The following is a 17779-nucleotide window of genomic DNA, read 5'->3' on the forward strand; positions in this document are numbered from 1 at the left end:
ATATGGTCAAAAAGGTTTTTTTTTCACTTAACCCAAACAAAGTGATTAACATAACCAAGCTGATGCAAATGATTTTCAACACTTGATTTGAATATTTTGAATATGTCAGCTGTCTCCTCGTGGTATAGTGCTGACTGATCTCAAATAATGTCTTGATCTTGATTTGATTGCTATAAATTTCAAGTGGAGCCTGAATGAGGGCATGGCAACCCACTCCAGTATTCTTGCCTGGAGAATCCCCATGGACGGAGGAGCCTAGTGGTCTACAGTCCACAGGGTCACAAAGAATTGGACATGACTGAGCAACTAAGCACATAATATCCTTACTTTGCACCAGAAATGAAAAGGCAAGCCATAGACAAAAAATATTCACAATGCATATATCTGACAAAGGATTCATGTTCAGAATATACAAAGAACTCTTATAAATCAATAAGGAAAACCATTAACTGCCCAATTAAAAATGGGCTGAAGGACTTCCCTGGTGGTCCAGTGGTTAATCCATCTGCCAATGCAGAGGACACGGGTACGATCACTAGGACAGGAAGACTGCACACGCCACAGGGCAACTGAGCACATGAACCACAGCTACTGAGTCTCCACTCAGCCCACGGGCTCCAACCACTGAAGCCCACACACCCTAGAGCCCGTGCTCCGCAACAAGAGATGCCGTCAACCACAGTGAGAAGACCAGCACTGCAACCAGGGTAGCCCCTGCTCGCCACAACTAAAGAAAGCCGGCACAGAGCAATAACCCAGCACAGCTAAAAATAAATAAATAAAACTTTAAAAAAATGGGCTAAAGACACGAATGGGCACTTCTCAAGAAAAGAGCCAAAAGATCAATATGCATACAAAAAAAAATGTTCATTATTATGAGGTACCACTATACACCCACTGAATGGCAGTGTGACCTGAATATCCACTTTGGAAAACTGTGACAGTTTCTACTAAAGCTAAACATACGCCTACGCTAGAACCTAGCCATTCTAGTCCTAAATATTGTATATACCCAAGTAAAATGAGTACATATGTTCACAAAGACACTACAAGAAAGTTCGTAACAGTTTAATTAATAATAGCAGAATGTCAGAAACAATTCAAATGTCTACCAAGAGGAAAACAGATAAATTATGGGATATTCATAGAATAGAATCCTACACAACAACAAAAAGAACACAAGAACATAATCTCAGAGACACTATGTTACTGAGTAAAGTAAGCCACACACAAATTAGAATATACAGCATGTGTCCATTTATCTAAAGTTAAAGAACAAGCAAAACTAATCAATGATAACCAAAGTGATACGCCTTCTGTGAGAGTAAAATGGATTGGGAAGGCACAAGGGACCAGAGAGGGGTGATACAATTTTCTGAATCTTAATTTAGGTGAAAAGTAGACATAAACTGTTACCAAGTTGTACCCTTAAAAGCAAACCTTAAGTAAAGTGCGTAAAAATAAAAATAAAATTTAATGTTAAATAACAATTTAACATTAAAGAAATTAATGATATAAAAGGTATAAAATAAATCCACACTACAAAGCAGTAAAAAAAAAAGTCACACAGAAAAAGCAAAAGATTTAAAATATAATCCACAGAAGAAATACAAGGGGCTAAAGTCATATTAAAAGATACTTATCTTCACTAAAAAAATCTAAGAAATGTAAATTAAAACTAACACTACTACAATACCTATCATGTAGCAGATACTGAGAAGGCTGACAGCATCAGGAATACATGAAAGTATGGCCATACGCTATCTTTGGGGTTCTATTTGGTACAGCCTTTTTGGGTGGCAAATTTGCAATATCCATTAATATTTTATATGGATATATTGTACTCACTTCTAGTAATAAAAATGTTCACTGCAGTACTATTTGCAATAACCAAAATTTAAAGCATTTCAATCTCCACCAGTTAGATAAGTTCTTAAATAATTTCCTCTTCTTGAGCCATTTCCAAACTGATAAAAAATGGTATCTATGATATTGTAAGGATAAAAAAAATTACAATCACTGTATCCAGTTGACCTCATTGTTGCTGTTCAGTCGCTAAGTCTACCTGACCCTGCGACCCCATGAACTGCAGCAAGCCAGGTTTTCCCATCCTTCACCATCTCCCTGAGTTTGCTCAAACTCATCTCCATTGAGTAAGGGATGCCATCCAACCATCTCATCCTCTGTTCCCCCCTTCTCCTCTTGCCCTCAATCTTTCCCAGGTTCAGGGTCTTTTTCAATGAGTTGGCTCTTCACTTCAGGTGGCCAAAGTATTGGAGCTTCAGCTTCAGCACCAGTCCTTCCAATGAATATTCAGGGTTGATTTCCTTTAGGATTGACTGGTTTGCTCTCCCTGCTGTCCAAGGGACTCTCAAGAGTCTTCTCCAGCACCACAGTACAAAAGCGAAAATTCTTCAGTGCTTAGCCTTCTTTATGGTTAAACTCTCACATACATGGGCTTCCCTGGTAGCTCAGCTGGTAAAGAATCTGCCTGCAATGCAGGAGACCCTGTTTCAATTCTTGGGTCAGGAAGATCCCCTGGAGAAGGGATAGGCTACCCCACTCCAGTATTCTTGGGCTTCTCTCTTGGCTCAGCTGGTAAAGAATCTGCCTGCAATGTGGGAGACCTGGGTTGGGAAGATCCCCTGGAAAAGGGAACCCACTCCAGTATTCTGGCCTGGAGAATTTCATAGACTGTATTATATGTAGTCCATGGCATTGCAAAGAGTTGGACATGACTGAGTGGCTTTCACTTTCGACTATATGGACCTTTGTCTGTAAAGTGATGTCTCTGCTTTTTAATACACTATCTAGGTTTGTCATAGCTTTTCTTCCAAGGAGCAAGCATCTTTTAATTTCGTGGCTGCAGTCACTGTCTGCAGTTATTTTGGAGCCCAAGAAAATGATATCTGACACTGTTTCCACTTTTCCCCCATCTATTTGCCATGAAGTGATGGGAACCTCGTTAGCTTAGTGAGTGAAGTCGCTCAGTCATGTCTGACTCTTTGCGACCCCATGGACTGTAGCCTACCAGGCTCCTCTGTCCATGGGATTTTCCAGGCAATAGTCCTGGAGTGGATTGCCATTTCCTTCTCCAGGGGATCTTCCCAACCCAGGGATCGAACCCGGGTCTCCCACATTGTAGACAGACACTTTACCATCTGAGCCACCAGGGACAAATCTCCCAATTTATATATTTCTAAATTTATAAATATAAACAAGTATTTATAAATTATATACTATTCACATATAGAGATAAAAATTTGGGAAAACAAACATCAGAATGTTTAGAAGTTATCTCTGGGTAGTTAAGATTTTTAAGGAGAGACAATTTTTACATACTTTTGTACTGTTTGAAAATTATTAACAAAATGACTAACAACAATAACAAAATATTTTTCCATTTTTTAATATTCATACCTGCAAAGCTTTTTCCTTCTCATTCGTTAGTTCCTGAGAATGCTTATTTGACAATGTTGCTGTGTGCGACGCCCATTCATTCCGTAACTTATCTAATTCTTGGATCTTTTCTGATAATGTCTATAGTAGAGTTCAGTACAAAATATTAAAATTCTTGAATATGTTATTAGATTGGAACATGATCATATTTGCAAAGCATATAAAAGAAAATGAAATCACACCTTTTCTTACATTCAAAGTCTTTTCTTACATAGATTTCTCTGTATTTAAAGAAATTAAGATTAGAATAAAAGCAATTTTAGAGTTAACACAGCCCACAGCATACTATCACTAACCTTTTAGTTAAATCTGGCTCTTCACCACTCAATCCTCTCCTCTGGCATTAAGAAATAAAGCAACCCAGGGTAGAGCAAGTCAGTCATAAGTAGTACAGATGACCCTTAAACAACACACAGGTTTGAAATGTATAGATACATTTATACTCAGTTTTTTTTCCAATAAATACGTACTACAGTACTACACAATCCATGGTTGGCTGAACCTGAGGACGTGGAAACACAGGTATGGAGAAGTGACTACAGACTTTTACAAGGACTTTCAACTGTGCAAAGGGCTGATGTCCCTAACCCCTGCGTTGTTCAAAGGTCAACTGTAGTTTACTTATACACCTAAAAACCAGTAACACAGGTTCCCAAGATGGTCCATATGGTGCAGAAAAATTTTCTACCTGAAGCCATGCAGCTTATCAGATACTTTTATCCTCAATTTCAAGGAGAAGCTATTATTGAAATGATGATTAATCTATCAGAATTAATTCTAAACAGAAGGAAGGAAAGATTTAGAAGACAGGAACTAAAATGCCATTTAGACAAGAAGAATGAGGTGAAAAAAAGAGGAGCAGAACATGTGACAAATACTATACATTATTTAATGAAGACTTGGAGAGAATGTGTCATATACTGGGGATAACAGAAATGTTTGGAGAGAATAAGAAAAAGCACAGATTAAGACAATTAACTGGTAGGCGAAGGGTGACAAAAAGGATGAATTCAACAGTAGCATGCTTTGAAAATAAAAATACATAAAAGCCTAGACTTGATTTAAGAAGCAATTCAGAGCCCATGTTTGGATGACTTACAAAGAAAAAATCAAACTTGAATTACCTTTTGGGTGAAATTCAGTTGCCTGGTAACATCATCCAGCGATTGTGTTAATGATAATTTTTCTTCCTATTTATAAAAATAATAAAATTATGCAGCTTACAATTTAATCATCTGTAGCTAGGCTACACAAAGTACAATGAAGTATACAGCATCAGCACCAGCCTGGGCGTTTGTTAGAAAGACAGAATCTCAGGCTCCACCTCAGACCTTCTGAGTTAGAATCTGCACTGGCAAGACCTCTGGATTTGCCTAACCTTAAATCCAGAGATGTCCTGATTCCTAGTATTTGACTTTCTAAAAATTCTCAAGAGGCATCCCAATGTTGTTTTCTTGAGCGTGTATTTTATATAGTTATAGAGCACTTTGTAATCTTCAAGATACTTTCATATATTTTATCTCATTTAAGATAGCTCAGAGGGTAAATATTTCCATACATATCCACAAGCTAATGAAACCAAGACACCATGAGCTTAAGTGACCTGCTCAAGGTCACAGAAAATTAGTAAAAACCCTGGGACCTAAGTTTCTTAATTCCTGATCTGTTTTATCTTCTAGTACTGTGCCTAACTAAAACAATAAAATAAAGTCACTGTGTGTTATAAAAATTTCTTGGATACCTTTAAAAAGACTTTATTCAGAAAATAAAATTTAGTAGCAATATAGCTTTTCAGTGGATTACCAGAGAGCTTTGGGACTTATTTTAAGAAAACAATTTAAATTTAAATCTTACCTTACTACATTTCAAACAGTCTGCTAGAAACTTCTTTATTTCCACATCATTTCCAGGTAAAAGTTTTAGTGAGAGGTGTGTCAGATGCTTAAAAGGATTTGTCTCTACCACATTTAAAAGAGCAGGTGAGTTATCCAAAATAGCTTCTGTAGAAACTAACTGCAGCAAAAACCTTTGAAGAGAAAGTATCACATAACACATTTATGAGACAGTGACAACTCTCCCATTGAATAATGAGCCCCACTGGATTATCAGTGATTAAAAGGATCAGCAAAGGGAGCATGCTGGAATCATAGGGGCCAACATGAAAGGACTCCCAACAGTAAAACTGGATTAGTATAAATAGCAAAATGGATACTTATCTACTGATTGAAAACAGTGAATATATAAATCTCCATGAGTTCATAATGAGAAACAGATAAGGAGAGAAAGCAAAAGACTAAACACAAAAACAAATCAAAACCCACTGAAACCAGAAAACTAACTAGAGTAACAATCCTCACTCTGAAAACTGACAATTTAAAAATAAGAACTGAGCATTTATCCCTTTCTCTAAGAGTTTTCATAGTAATCAAATAGCTCTTACTGATGAAGGAAGTTATTTTTCATAGAAGAATTATACCTAATAAATACAGAAAGATGGAACTGGAAAAACATAATTTTGTACTTACTAATGAAATAATTCATTCAAACAAGAATCACCAACTGATGAAACTTATAGATAAAAGGTTGGAAAGCTTTACAAAGAAAGGATCAGGTGTTAGCACTAAACAAATATGGATACACTTGGACCCAAAATCTTCTTTGTCCAAGTTCATCAGAAAAACATATACTTGAACACTAACAACAAACTATCAAAAAGAGAAACTACGGGAACAATTCCACTTACAACTGCAGCAAAAAGGATAAAATGTCTAGGAATAAACCTACCTAAAGGAGAAGGCAGACCTGTAATCTGCGAACTGTAACACAAGACACTGATGAAAGAAATCAAAGACAATAGAGATGGAAAGATATACCATGGATTAATTAGTGTAAATAGTGAAATGGATTGAAAGAATATTGTTAAAATGACCACACTACCCAAGGCAACTGACAGATTCAGGGCAATCCCCATCCATTCTCCAAGGGCATTTTTCATAAAACTAGACCAAAAAATTTTTTAATTTGTATGGAGAAGGAAATAGCAACCCACTCCAGTATTCTTGCCTAGAGAATCCTGTGGACAGAGGAGCCTGGTGGGCTGCCATCTATGGGGTCACACAGAGTCAGACACGACTGAAGCTCCTTAGCATGCATGCATGCTTTGGAGAAGGAAATGGCAACCCACTCCAGTGTTCTTGCCTAGAGAATCCCAGGGACGGAGGAGCCTGGTGGGCTGCAGTCTATGGGGTCGCACAGAGTCAGACACGACTGAAGCGACTTAGCAGCAGCAGTGGCATGGAAACACAAAAGACCTCGAATAGGCAAAACAATCTTGAGAAAGAAGAACAGACTACTTAGACGAATCATGCTTCCTATCTTCAGACCTTACTAAAAGCTTTGAAGTCAGAACAGTCTGGTTTGGCATACTGGCACATAAACAGTCACTGATCAATAGAACAGAACAGAGCCCAGAAATAAACCCACACACTTATTATTAACTAACATACCACAGAGAAGGCAAGAATACACAATGGGGAAAGACAGTCTCTTCAGTAAGTAGTGCTGGAAAACTGGACAGCTACATGTAAAAGAACAATATAGAACATTCTCTAACATCATACATAAAAATAAAACTCGGATTTCCCCAGTGGTCCCTGGAGCTCAAACAGTAAAGAATTTGCCTGCGATGCAGGAGACCAGGGTTTAATCCCTGGGTTGGGAACTTCCTCTGGAGAAGTGAATGGCAATCCACTCCAGTATTCTTGCCTGGAGAACACCATGGACAGAGAAGCCTGGGGGGCTACAGTACGTGGGGTTGCAAAAAGTTGGACACAACTGAGCAACTAACACACACCCACCAATGATTAAGAATCTCCTTGCCAATGCGGACATGGGTTCAATCTCTGCTCTGGGAAGACTGCACATGCTGTGGGCGACTAAGGCCCTGCACCACAACCACTGATTCTGCTCTAGAGCTCACACACTGCAACTACGAAGACTGCGCCCTAGAGCCATGCTCAGTAAGAGAAGGCACCTCAATGAGAAGCCCACACAACCAGAGGAAGTGCAGCAACGAAGACCCAGCGCAGCCAAATATAAATAAATAAATAGAGCTTTTAAAAATAAACTCAAAATGGATTAAAGACCAAAAGACCAGAAATCATAAAACTCCTAGAAGAGAACATAGGTGGAACACTCTCTAACATAAATTGTAGCATTTTTTTAAATTTGTCTCCTAAAACAGAAGTAAATAAAAGTAAAAATAAACAAATGGGACCTAATCAAACTTAAAAAGCTTCTGCACAGCAAAGGAAAACACCAACAAAAGAGACAATCTACTGAACAGGAGAAGATACTTGCAAATGATATGACCAATAAGGGGTTAATATCCAAACTATATAAACAGCTTACACAACTCAATGTGAAAAAAATAAACAAACTGACTAAAAAATGGTCAGAAGACCTGAAAAGACATTTTTCAAAGACATACAGATAGCCAACAGGTACATGAAAAGATACTCAACATGGCTAATCATCAAGGAAATGCAAATCAAAACCACAATGAGATATTACATCTGTCAGAATGGCTATCATCAAAAAGAACACAAATAATGAATGCTGACAAGCATGTGGAAAAAAGGGAACTTTCCAACACCGATGGACTGTGAAAAACAGTAGGGAGGTTTCTCAAAAAACTAAAAATAGAACTGTCATATGACCTAGCAATTCCATTCCTGGGTTCATATTTGAAATAAAAACACTAATTCAAAAAGATACATGAACCCCAATATTCATAGCAGTATTACGAAGCTTGGCTTAAAACTCAACAATCAGAAAACTAAGATCATGGCATCCAGTCCCATCACTTCATGGCAAATTCATGGGGAAACAAAGGAAACAAAGACAGACTTTATTTTGGGGGGTTCCAAAATCACTGCAGATGGTGACTGCAGCCATGAAATTAAAAGATGCTTACTCCTTGGAAGAAAAATTATGACCAACCAAGACAGCAAATTAAAAAGCAGAGATACTTTGCCAACAAAGGTCCGTCTAGTCAAAGCGATGGTTTTTCCAGTAGTCATGTATGGATGTGAGAGTTGGACTATAAAGAAAGCTGAGAGCTGAAGAATTGATGCTTTTGAACTGTGGTGTTGAAGAAGACTCCTGAGAGTCCCTTGGACTGCAAGGAGATCCAACCAGTCCATCTTAAAGCAAAGCAGTCCTGAATATTCATTGGAAGGACTGATGCTGAAGCTGAAACTCTAATACTTTGGCCACCTGATGCAAAGAGCTGACTCATTGGAAAAGACCCTGATGCTGGGAAAGATTGAAGGCAGGAGGAGAAGGGGACAACAGAGGATGAGATGGTTGGATGGCATTGCCGACTCAATGGACATGACTTTGGGTAAACTCCAGGAGTTGGTGATGGACAGGGAGGCCTGGCGTGCTGCAGTCCATGAGGTCGCAAAAGTAGGACACAACTGAGCGACTGAACTGAACTGAAGATATGAAGGCAACCCAAGTGTCCATCAACAGATGAATGAATCAAGAAGATGTGGAATACACATATTCTTGATATGTATGCGTATATATATAGATACACACAGTAGAATACTACTCAGCTATTAAAAAAGAATGAAATTTTGCCATTTACAACAACATGAATAGACCTAGAGGATATTATGCTAAAGTGAAATAAGTCAGGAAAGACAAATACTACATATCGCTTATATGAGAAATCTAAAAAATACAATAAACTAGTAAATATAACAAAAAGAAACAGAGATAGAGAACTAGTGGTTACTAGCAGGCAGAGGGAATGAGGAGGCAATTCAGGGATTGAGAATTAAGAGGTATAAACTGCAATGTATAAAATAAATAAGCTATTAGGATATATTGTAAAACACAGGGAACATGGCCAATATTTTATAATAACTATAAATAGAATATAACCTTGGGAAAAAACACATACTTGATGCTATTAAATACTTCAGGTAACTTTAATGGCTCTGTCAAGATATGAAAATTAGGGGGTAAATATTTCTGGTTTTATAAATTTGAGATTTATGAAGCTCTTTGCACAGCTTTGAAAAGAGACACAGATACTCAAAATACATAAATATTTTGCCGTCTTCTTACAAAGACTCTTCTTACAAAGAAGAGTCTTTCTTGAGAAAAGTTTAATGATAATAGTGCTCTCCTGAGACTTACCTTGGAATTTCTTTCGCATATTCTTGAGTACACTGCTGGAGGAGATCTATGAATTTTTGTGGGAAAGCTAAGAAGTCTACCAGAAGACCTTGCTGGAATTTTAAACTACACAGAAGACAGGAAAAGAAATTTTTTTTTTTAGAATTTTAATTACTGTATGTAGTTATAAATAACATCCTGAAAGGTTATTTTTTTATTTACTGAACACCCATCATAGTCAAGAACTAAGCTAGGAAACTTTGATTTTTATAGAGCTTATTCAGTGGGAGGGAAAAGGTCAATAAATCTAGATAAAGCTCCAAATTTCTGAGCTGTTTTAAACAGAATGCTAATAATCTATGAAATACGTATTTTCAAAAACAGCCTGAAACATTACAGTATAAATAGTCCAGTGATCCCCAAATACTTAATTGTTCCTAATGAGTACGTGTTTCAAAGGAATAGCACTGATACATACATAAAACTTAAAAACTTACTTATTCTTAGATTAAATATAAGATCAGAAAAATAAATTTAGTTACCTCTGAAAATCTTCCTCTGAAATAACAAGGTTATACAGAAAAAATGGATCCGCATCATCAGTCAGACGGATAACTAAATCCTAAAAGAAAAGACTGTTATTTTTGATGTTTTCAGTAGATCTGGCTTTCAGAGTAGTTTCTTCCTCCATGGAAGTGAAATCATAATAGCATCAATGTATCTCTGTTATAGCTCAGAGGGCTCTGCTTTCTGGTGCTGCTGGGTTTTAATGTCTTTGGGGATTTTAGCATCTTAAACAGCAATGGATACTCTGCTCCTTGAGAGCCACATGGGGTGCAAGGTGAGAAGTGACGGGGTCTATAGTAGTTAATTAAATGCTAGGAGTTGAAAGCTGACGAGTATCATTCTATCAGAGGCTTAGGAAAGTTCAGACCTACCTCTTGCTCTACTAAGATAATATGACAAAAATATTTTTTACCACTGATGTCACATTCAAGTATATTTTCAGTTTCCCTCAAGTTAATTGTCTGGTATTTCCAAAATGGCAAATACATCAGCAGAAATGATAGTCATCTACCCAGGTAAGAAAGGAGCGTTTGTTTCTCAGGCAGAGGACAGGGGTATCACGTGACAGGTTGCCAGGGTTTCTTCCCAGAAGCATATTCTCTACCACTCCAGGTGGCCACTGATGTGGAACCCCCATCTGTTTTCAAGTTTCAAACGAAGTGAATACCTTTCACAAAGACCACTTTTCAAGTAGTTAAATTTACTGTATGGCAGATCATCACAGCATCTAAAGCCAACAGGAAAGTCCTATACTTCAGAAAACACTGGCAGAAGGAAAACAGGACTAGCAAGATGTCAGAGCACTAATAAAGCATAAGCATTCAGGTTAAGAATAAGTTTCTGCCTTGAAATAAAATCTACTTGTGGCTACTGAGGAATTGCTAAGGTCCTAGAAAAATCTAAACCACTTATGAGTAGAGCTAGAAAATAAAGAGGTACAGCAGGCATAAGGAAAAATGTAAGAATATATACTCTCTTTCCCAGAAAATTTGTGGCTCAGCTGGTAAAGAATCCATCTGCAATGCAGGAGACCTGGGTTCGATCCCTGGGTTGGGAAGAGCCCCTGGAAAAGGGAAAGGCTACCCATTTCAGTATTCTGGCCTGGAGAATTCCATGGACTGTATAATCCACGGGGGTCAGTCCATGGGGTCTCAAAGAGTCGGACACGACTGATCGACTTTCACTCTCTCTTTTTCACCCTGGAAGATTAGCAATCTAGGTATCTGCTCTGTCTCAGAAGGCCCTGTTCTTAAAGCAGCTTTATTTAAATATTTTTTTAAACCCACCCCAAGATGCTATAAAAAAAAACTGAAGCTGTTACTATTAGATCCTTGAATATGTTAAGGGAAAGCTATAACACAGAGAAAACAGATGTATTTCTTCACCCTCCTTTCTATATCACATCTCTGTTAATGACTCACACTTTCAAATCAGATAAGACTGATGCTCTTAACAACTATTGTCAAAAGGCAAAAAGATTCAAGAATATCTCCCTGCAGTGCTTCAATTCATTCTATACTCACATTTATATGAAATACCAGTTCTACAGGATAGCAATATATATTTGAGTAACTTTAAAAAGTGCAATGAGGGAATTCCCAAGCAGTTAGGGACTCCAAGCTTCCACGGAAGGGATATGGGTGTGATCCCTGGACTGGGAACTAAGATCCCTCAAGCTATGTGATGCAGCCAAAAAACTGCAACGGGCAAAACCTAAGGAGACTGTTGTCCCAATCTCCAACTCTCGCATGCTTTAGAAATATATGGTATATCATCTCTCAGTTGTTGTCTTAGATTTTACCATCCCAGATCTGCAAGTTATTAAATGGCCCAAAATTAAAAAGCAAGATGATATTAACAAAAGATCTCACATTCTTAAAGAATTAAAACAACTATAATGTACTAAATTACCATTTTTCAGAAGAAGAAAAATATTTATTTCAAAATATATAATACCAACCTTTCTGTGAACGGGGTTAGAAACTGATTGTAGTTCAATGCTCAGTCTAATACTCACTCTCCTGTATGAAAAGATATGCCCAACTATCAGAAACATTCACATGCAGTAAATTATTACCACCATTTGTATAGCTAACATTTTCCATTTTAAGCCACAAGATCCTCCACAGGTTGTCCCTAACTTATGAATACATGTTTGGAAAACTCGATGGATTTGAAATTTAACTTCCTGTTTTTCCACAAGTAATCAGGTTTTTAACCTGATGCTAAATTTTTTCTCTCCTGTAAAAAGAGGATGTTGTGCGGATTAAATGAGATAAATGATGTGGAATGCCTATTATTAGCTTGGTATACAACCTCACTGTACTGATTTTCAAATAGCATCTACTGAAAAGCAAACCATCAGGTTTACAATGATTTTTCACATAAAAATATGAACTGAAAATAAATAAAAAATAAAAAACTGAAATGACCAAATTAATTTGAGAATTAGAATACTCTGAATGTCTACAACCAAGGAAATAAGATAACATATTCACTTTCCTTATGTACACACACACACACATTTTTCAGATCCACAAACTACATTGCTCAACGGACTCTCCATACAATATAAGTACTATCAACAATTATCTATCTAATCCTAGAGTAACTCTAAACCCTAAAAGAAAAAAAAGAAAAAACACAGCTTTTTGCTCATTCTATACTGCATCTTAGAAAATTCAGTATCAAACAGAGGCATATAAATAAAGGTGTTCATAAACATTAATCAAACTGAGCAAAAATGTTAAAAAAAAAACCTCAGGAAATAAAGGGGTAATGGTGAAAATACATCTCTGCACAAGTGGTTCTCAAACTATTCTGCTAGAATTAAATAATAATGGTCTTTTCCTGATGTGCAGGGAAAATAAACTGAATTTGTTCAATATTAAGTTATTTTTTTAAAGATGTATTTTAAACTTTTTTCACATTCTACCACAGAAGTACAGACATAACAACTGAGTGTTGATGGAAAAACCTGGTAATAGCTGACTCAGGCTAGATTCAATAGTTTAGTCTTTTATGCTCTGACTTGCAGTTTACATTGGTTCAATCCATGTCATTTTAGTTAAATTTCTTATTGAACATATGACTGGATGTTAAATTTTAGTTCACATGATGCAATTACCATAATTTGTATATTAATATCTAAAAAAGAACAGTACCGGTAAACAGCACAAAGACAGGAAGAATTATCTTTAAGTAAGAAAATGTTTCATTTCTATTTTTCTAGTATCTAAAGCAATATATGTGAAAATATTGAATTCCTACTCCAATTCCATTTACGTATTCTTAGGCAGTGGTGGGCAGGGGGGCGGAGGGGAGGAACACAACAACTTTCAATTTCCTAACTTATAAGAAAAGTGAATCGAGTCAGGTTTGTGAGGGCCATTCAGCTCTACAATGTCATTATGTTTGGTTTTCATCTTCTGAAGTTTTTCCTAGTACATACTGCCATAATGATATGACACTGTGGTTGATAACTTTACACTTTTTAAAATGTGTGGGTTTCTCAGGTAGCTCGGTGGTAAAGAATCCGCCTGCCAATGCAAGAGATGCAGGAAGATCCCCTGGAGTAGGAAATGGCAACCCACTCCAGTATTCTTGCCTACAGAATTCCATGGACAGAGGAGCCTGGCAGGCTACAGTCCATGGGGTCACAAAAAGTAGGATATGACTGAGCGAGTAACACACACATTTCAAAAGCCTATATGCATTAGATGACGGGAAGAAAAAAAGGAGAACCCCATAAGTTAAAACTATTTCCCATATTCAGTTCAAAAACCTCCAGAGCAATAACTTATAGGAAAATGTGAGCTTTCAGAGGATCTGAAATCAGAAATCTTTCTCCACTGTAATGGTGAACATCATAGGAACAGTATAAAACAAGTTTAAAAAACAATTTTTAAAGTGCTGTTTCTCAAAATAAATGTCATAAATCTGCTTAACATCCTTCCTGTCAGTTAGATTTGGCATTAGCAGAACTGGATCCTAGCCACCTCTGCCACCTAATAGTTCTGACCTTAAACTCTCAATTCAAACAAAAGCTGCTCTACGCCAGGTACTATGCTGGGTGCCAGGGATACAAACAGAAATAAACATGGTTCATGACCTCATATTGAGATGATATTAAATGACTTTATCCTAGATTTGCTTCTGATGGTATTCTAAGGCTTTAATACATACACTATTAAGTGTCTGCCAGGCACCCTGCTTATATCAACTTATTTAACAACAATGTTGTTAAGTAAATATTATCTCCATCATTCAAAGAAAGAACCTGAGATGCACAGAGTTGCAAATTTGGGTAAGGTCACACTACAGAGCCCAAATCTGAACTCAAATCTTTCTCTTTTACCATGCTATCTAACAAACAAATAAGGACAATTAATTTCAACTTAGGCAACTTTGAAAACGTCCTTATAAAGAAAGAATTTAAGACAGACATAGAAGTCGTGGAAAAAAAAGCATCTGAGGTAGAAGGGAGAGCTGGAGTAAAGGTAGAGTATTAAGAGAGTATCAGGTGCACTCAGAGGAGAGCACGTAGCCCTGCATGACTGCTATATTGGGAAGAGGAGCTTAGGGGAAAAATAAAATGAAAAAGTAGGCTGGTGTCAAACCATGGGCTTCAAAATTTTGTACCACTTTTCTCCAGACATAGTTCTCTGAGCCCTACCACTGTCTTCAACTGAAGTTCCTTTTTCTCTATGACTTTAGTTCCTTTACTTTACTTCATGCATTAATCACTCTTCAATAATAGCTAATGGTTAGTGAATGCTCTTAAGTTCCAGGCACTGTTCTAAGTACTTCATATGTATTATTTTATGCTTATAATAATCCCACAAACAGGTACTTTATTTTTATCAATTATAAGGATGAGGCACAGAGAAGTAAGAAAAACTGTACAGAATCAAGCAGTAACTGGTAAAGTAGAACCTCAACAGTGTAGCTCCATAGCCTATTTTTTTTAATGTAGAAAACAGAGGGATTATAAACCCCTTTTTTTTTTAAGTACAGTTGATTTACAATGTTGTATTAATTTCTACTCTACAGCAAAGTGACTCAGTCATACATACATTTTCTTTTGCATATTTTTCCATTATGGTTTATCACAGGATATTAAATATAGTCCCAGACCTTGTTGTTTATCAGAGCCTGAACTCCTAACCTATGCTATACTACCTCTAAATGGAAGAACTTTTTGTTTCCTCTATTAAAGTGAGTTCCTTGAGAGCTAGAATGAAAATAGTTTTGTTGCTGTTGCTGTCATTGGAGGAAGATGCTAAGGAGAAGAGCTTTATATTCTCAGCACCTAGGACAGTGCCTGGTACACAGCAGGCTTTCAGAAATACTTGAGCTGAACTGGCCTTGACTACTTAAGTCTGGACTATTTTTCCCATAAGAGGTTGGCAAACTTTATCTGTAAAGGGTCAGATAGTAAATATTTTCGGCTTTGCCAGCCATAAGGTCTCTGTCACATTTATTCATTTCTCCTCCTATACCACAGAAGCAGCAATAGACAATTCTTAAACGAATGAGAATGGCTGACTTTAATAAAACTTTGTCTACAAAAAAAGGCAATGGGCTAAGGAGCCTCGATACTGGAATTAGAAATTATGCCCCCCACCTTTCTTTCTTCTTTCTATAATCATTCTAGAACAGGGCTATCCAATAGAGATACAATGGAGCCACAAATATAAGGCACATATATAATTTTTAATTTTCTGGAAGTCACATTAAAAAAACATAAAAGAAACAGATAAATTTGTTATATATTTAATTAACCCTACATATCAAAATATTGTCATCTTAACACATAATCAATATAAAAATTGAAAGGTTTTCCATTCCTTTGTTTCTCATAGTAAGTCTTCAGTCTAGTGTGCATTTTACTCTTATGTACCTTAGCTCACTTTACATCCATTTCAAATGTCAACTATAGTTGCTCCCATATTGGGCAACACAAAAGAACCACCAACTAACCTATAAATCTCCACTTACCAGCTGCTGTTCTTGGTACCATCTACTTGCCTGGCCTGCCAGTTGATTTTGAACCTAATTCTGAACTATACAACCAGTTTCACATTATTGGTAGCTCAATATACCAATGTCTTCATTTTTAGTCACATTTCCACACCTGATCCTCCTAACAAACAACCATGTAGGTAGGCATGTTATATCAGTTTTACAAATGAGACAGCTGCCACTCTGGTGGAATTGAGACAAAATTGAAGTCTCCTGACTTCTCGCCAGAAGAAGAGGAGAAGGGGACGACAGAGCTTGAGATGGCTGGATGGCATCACTGACTCGCTGGACATGAGTCTGAGTGAACTCCAGGAGTTGGTGATGGACAGGGAGGCCTGGCGTGCTGCGATTCACGGGGTCGCAAAGAGTCGGACACGACTGAGCGACTGATCTGGTCTGATCTGACTTCTCGCCAAGATCTCTCTACTTAAGCCTCAACAGCACCACCTCATTTGTCAAAGTTGTAATTCTGCATTTTTCTGTGCGACTATTTCCTACCCCAATAGAATGTGAACTCCGCGAACGCAAGGACTTTTTCCTGACCATTGCATCCCCAGTGCCTAGCAGGTGTTTTGCAAATATGCAATATTTGTTTAAAGGATAAATGAATTTACGGTGTTCCCCAATCGTCTTTAGTCTATTAAAAGTAATTTATCTTATCTCTAGTAACTAATGTGAAAAAGAAGCAATATACCACATAGTTCATTAAATCGAAGCTTAACTTACTTCCAATATAACGCAAAAAAGAGTGGAAAAATGGCTGGGAACCAAGGCCTGAGTTCTAGTGCCCGCCCTGCGTTGAACTCGTAAGCCCTCGAGTAAATTAATTTTCTCAGCAGGAGTTCTTATCTGTCAAAGAGCAAAGGGCTATAATGTCCACGATAACGTTCAGAGATAAGTTTTTCTTTAAATTAATTTGATGCAGGTCAGCGTCCCATTCCTCACACACTTCCCTTCTCGGCGACGGAAAACTTACTTAGTGAGAGAGAGCCAGGTCCCAGATAGGTGTCTTCCCGGGGACTCCGGCTGGATACCCTCCCGCAGGCCGCTGCGCACTGGCGGGGGCCGCCATCTTTCCCCTTGGCCCAACCCCAACCGCCACCCACGGGCACGGGGTAACGCGAACCTCACCTCTCCTCGCAGTCTCTGCATTTCACCTGCAACGGGACGAGTTGCTGGAACAAAATCTGGCTCATGCTGAACGGCTGCCCTGGCCGGTGTGCGAAAAAATAAAACACAACAGGCCCGGCCCGCGATATTAGGCTGAAAGACTTCCGGGTCCTGTAAAGTTTGAGTTTGCCGCTCTGCTTCCGCGGAGGAGGCGGAGAAAGCGGAGAAAGAGAAACAGAGGAAATACAAAAGAGGTTTGGACCTCGCCGGCCACCATCAACTTCTTCCGGTTTTACGAAGCTGGGATGGTAAAGTTCCGGGTATGGCATTCTCCTGCGTGGAAGGACTTGACGCAGCCATATTTGTTACGGGAACGGGACAGGAGTGAATCTGAGAACTTTTCGTCTCTTCAGCTGATCAATGCTTGCCA

At 37.8% G+C, this 17779-nt stretch overlaps 1 protein-coding gene across 3 annotated transcripts in view; it reads right to left on the reverse strand.

Moving 5' to 3' along the window:
• Positions 1-17678, reverse strand: part of SASS6 (SAS-6 centriolar assembly protein) — a 39921-nt gene extending 22243 nt beyond the window's left edge. For 2 of the 3 annotated variants that reach the window (XM_086391407.1, XM_086391405.1), the window contains exons 1-7: positions 17371-17678; positions 12176-12236; positions 10191-10270; positions 9670-9774; positions 5314-5485; positions 4584-4649; positions 3421-3540 (exon numbers count right to left, since the gene is read on the reverse strand). In XM_086391407.1, coding sequence (XP_086247533.1) covers positions 3421-3540; positions 4584-4649; positions 5314-5485; positions 9670-9774; positions 10191-10270; positions 12176-12236; positions 17371-17678 — 912 coding nt within the window. Of the gene's footprint in view, positions 1-3420; positions 3541-4583; positions 4650-5313; positions 5486-9669; positions 9775-10190; positions 10271-12175; positions 12237-17215 lie in introns of all 3 variants that reach the window. The other variant, XM_086391406.1, reaches the window with a different exon arrangement.
• Positions 17679-17779: the final 101 nt, after the last annotated feature.

Source organism: Bos grunniens, chromosome 3 (genome assembly GCF_055505025.1).
Source record: "Bos grunniens cultivar Pamir isolate PY7600 chromosome 3, Bosgru_T2T1.0, whole genome shotgun sequence".
Lineage (NCBI taxonomy): Eukaryota > Metazoa > Chordata > Mammalia > Artiodactyla > Bovidae > Bos > Bos grunniens.